The sequence below is a fragment of the Elaeis guineensis genome, chromosome 4 (assembly GCF_000442705.2).
Source record: "Elaeis guineensis isolate ETL-2024a chromosome 4, EG11, whole genome shotgun sequence".
NCBI classification, from domain to species: Eukaryota; Viridiplantae; Streptophyta; class Magnoliopsida; order Arecales; family Arecaceae; genus Elaeis; species Elaeis guineensis.
Genome location: NC_025996.2, coordinates 137,425,557 through 137,428,906, shown reverse-complemented (window position 1 = coordinate 137,428,906; position 3,350 = coordinate 137,425,557). Strand labels below are relative to the sequence as shown.

General features: G+C 44.9%; 1 protein-coding gene across 1 annotated transcript; it reads left to right on the top strand.

Moving 5' to 3' along the window:
• Nucleotides 1–725: 725 nt before the first annotated feature.
• Nucleotides 726–2,842, top strand: LOC105042535 (ubiquinol oxidase 2, mitochondrial). Its single transcript, XM_010919795.4, has 4 exons — nucleotides 726–1,187; nucleotides 1,298–1,426; nucleotides 2,040–2,528; nucleotides 2,653–2,842. Exons 1-4 carry the CDS (start codon nucleotides 846–848, stop codon nucleotides 2,710–2,712), a joined length of 1,020 nt encoding a protein of 339 aa, XP_010918097.1. The 5' UTR covers nucleotides 726–845; the 3' UTR covers nucleotides 2,713–2,842.
• Nucleotides 2,843–3,350: the final 508 nt, after the last annotated feature.

Below are 3,350 nucleotides of genomic sequence, written 5' to 3'. Positions count from 1 at the left end.
TCCCTCTCTCTCACTCCCGCTGAGCTTCTTGATTCTTTTCTACTGTTGCCTAGTCTTCTCTTTGATTTGACTGTTGGAGGGTTTCTGTCAGAGTCATCTCTGATCAGTGTAGATTTTTTTTATAGGTGCTCGTTCTCGACGATCAGATGATGAAAAAATTGACCGCAATATTACTAATCTTCCCTTATCAACGTAAATGAACATCCTCGTCTAATGGCAAGTTTGAATACGATACCAACAAAGGGACATTCGCTATTTTCCTGTTCCAAGTACGATAGGAAAATAGCACGATGGTCGCATCTCTTCGTACAAAAGTACAATAAGTCTTCAAATTGATTACTACTAGTCTGGTAAAAAACAGGAACCTTCTCCCAGGCCACGAGGAGCATCCCCCCCTGACCTATCATGAATCGGCTGTCTATTGTCAGACAGCCAACAGCCTATCCGAAGTACTAATCCATTCATAACGCCAAATACACGACCGATGGCATGTGGTATAGGCCGCTGACTGTAGTCCACGTCATTAGCAAGGCTGTTTGCTGAAGCCGACCAGCCACAATAAATAGGGATCCCCAGCCACGCGCGTGTTTTGACGGAAGTATCCTACCCCAAGTCGCCTACCGCGACAAACACAATGGACCAAGGGTATTATGGGAACAGGAAAGACGTACGGCCCGTGCGACGACCAACTTCTTCTTTATTTAATTATTTTATTTTATTGGAAGAAACAGAGTTTAAGGCCCTCTCCGTCCTCTATGTAAACCCCTCCTTAGACCCCAACGGCCCCATCCTAAACCCAACAGTTAGATTCCCAAAATAGCCCTCCGATTCTTCCCAAAATAGCCATGAATTCTCAGATCGCCGGATCGGTGCTGAGGCAAATCGGGCCCCACCTGTTCTCCACGGCCGCCATCTCCCGCGCCGCCGCCACCGGTGGGACGGTCCACTCGCTGCTGGCCGGGTTCGCTGGCATGAGGGTGGCGCCTGCGACGTGGGTGGCGAGCGTCCGTTTCGCAGGCACTGTCCCTGAGACGGTGGACGGCGGTGAGGCGGCGGAGAAGAGCGGCTCCGCCGCGGACGGTTCGACCGGTGGAAAGAAGGAGAAGGCGGTGGTGAGCTACTGGGGGATGGCGCCGGCCAAGGTCGTCAAAGAGGACGGCACCCAGTGGAAGTGGTCTTGTTTTAAGGTATTTATTATTTTTCTTAAAAAAGAAAACAATTTTCCCAGTGTAAGTCTTTTTTTTTTTTTAAATCCTAATTTTAAAATTAAAAATTTCATTATTTGATGAAAAAATAGCCATGGGATTCGTACACATCCAACCAGTCGATTGATCTCCGCAAGCATCACGTGCCTATCACGTGGGGTGAAAAACTGGCTTTTTGGACGGTGAAGTCTCTTCGGCTTCCAACCGATATCTTCTTCCAGGTAACAATCTTAAAAGATTAATCTAATTTTATTGTTTTCTTTTAAATTAGTGTTTGGTTTTTCTGAAGGGAGAAAATAATTTTTTGCATGGCAGCCAATGATCTGGACCGTCCACTGAATCGGGCGGGTCTAGATGTGCGGCTGCTGAATTTTACGGTCATGCATACACGCAGCAGCGTGGCCGAGCTATGCCTAAAAGGTAGGTGGCGCCTTTTTTTAATGGCTCTCCTCCTTTTAAAAAAAATTAAAAATTAAAAAGGTGGGCTTATAGTAGATCCTTGCTTATATATATATATATGACTTTAAATCAGAAATGAGTACGATACATGCTGGATTTTAGTTATGTTTTACCAACCTCTCAAATTATTCTGGGGAAAAAAATATATAATATTTGAATCTAAATGTGTCATCCATAATATTAATTTTATGACAGAAATTATTATAAGTTTTTTAGAAGTTGAGATACGGACATGCTATGTTGATGGAAACCAGCCAGAAAAAGACCAAATTGACATCACCCGGCCCCCTTATGGCTTTGTCTCCCAGATCAATTAGCATGGACATTTTACCATTTTCAGAGGCCTTCTAATGTGTACTATTAATTCTGCTACAGAGGAGGTATGGTTGCCGTGTGATGATGCTGGAGACAGTGGCGGCGGTGCCGGGAATGGTGGCCGGCATGGTCCTCCACCTCCGCTCCCTCCGCCGCTTCGAGCACAGCGGCGGTTGGATCAAGGCTCTCCTCGAGGAGGCGGAGAACGAGCGCATGCACCTGATGACCTTCATGGAGGTGACGCAGCCCCGGTGGTACGAGCGTGCCCTCGTCTTCGCTGTTCAGGGTGTCTTCTTCAATGCCTACTTCCTTGCCTACATCCTCTCCCCCAAGCTCGCCCACCGGATGGTGGGCTACCTCGAGGAGGAGGCCATCCACTCCTATACTGAATTCCTCAAAGATATTGATGCTGGCAAGATCGAGAACGTCCCTGCACCGGCCATTGCCATAGACTACTGGCGTCTGCCTCCGAATGCCATGCTCCGTGATGTGGTCATGGTTGTCCGGGCCGACGAGGCTCACCACCGCGACGTCAACCACTTTGCCTCGGTATGATATCATATAGTCTTTTTTTTTTTTTTTTTTTTTTTTTTTTTTTTTTTTTTGAAGTTTGTTGGTTTCCGAGTATTGATTGAATATGTTTGGTGCTGATACGTTTGTGATTTCATTGCAGGACATTCATTTCCAAGGCCATGAGCTGAGGGAGCTTCCGGCTCCGGTAGGGTATCACTAAAGTATAAACTTTATCCCGGATATGAAGACAAGCCCAAGTGGAAGGAATAAAGCTAGTTATAGTACATAAGCTGAATTATTTGAACTTGTACGTGGATTGGTATACGCTATACAGTTTGCTTGGTGTTTGATTTCTCTACTGTAACATTCTTTTGATTTCTCTCCAGCATTTGTTCGTTATATTATTAAAAAAGCATCTTCTGTAAAAAGCCAAGCCCTCTGGACTTTCAAATGAAATTTATTTGGTGTGACGAAGCCCATTTGGACTTGAAACCCATTTGATGAGCCTCTATTCATATTTCCGAAGGCTGTTATCCGTTTCTTTTCGATCTACCAAACACGATAGAAATGCCTGGAAATATAATAGGACCAATTATAACGGGCTATGGGCAGGGCTTGTTCCTGTAATTAAAGTGAAGCAAACCTAGGCTTAAAATATATATATGTCTTACTACCCTGATGAGAATTGGGTCAGACTGATCTTAGCATTTGATTCTAGGTACGCGAATGTATATGCATTTGATCATACACGTATGTGTCTTGGATCTTGGGTCAGGTACAGGTGACCAAAATAACAAACAAAGACAATGAAGTAAAAAAACGCAATAGACTTGATTGTGATCGACTTGGTTGGGCCCA

Coding starts and splice junctions, on each gene's coding strand:
- LOC105042535 (XM_010919795.4), top strand. CDS start 846: ATGAATTCTCAGATCGCCGGATCGGTGCTGAGGCAAATCGGGCCCCAC. Junction 1,188..1,297: donor GGAAGTGGTCTTGTTTTAAG/GTATTTATTATT, acceptor ATGAAAAAATAG/CCATGGGATTCGTACACATC. Junction 2,529..2,652: donor ACGTCAACCACTTTGCCTCG/GTATGATATCAT, acceptor ATTTCATTGCAG/GACATTCATTTCCAAGGCCA.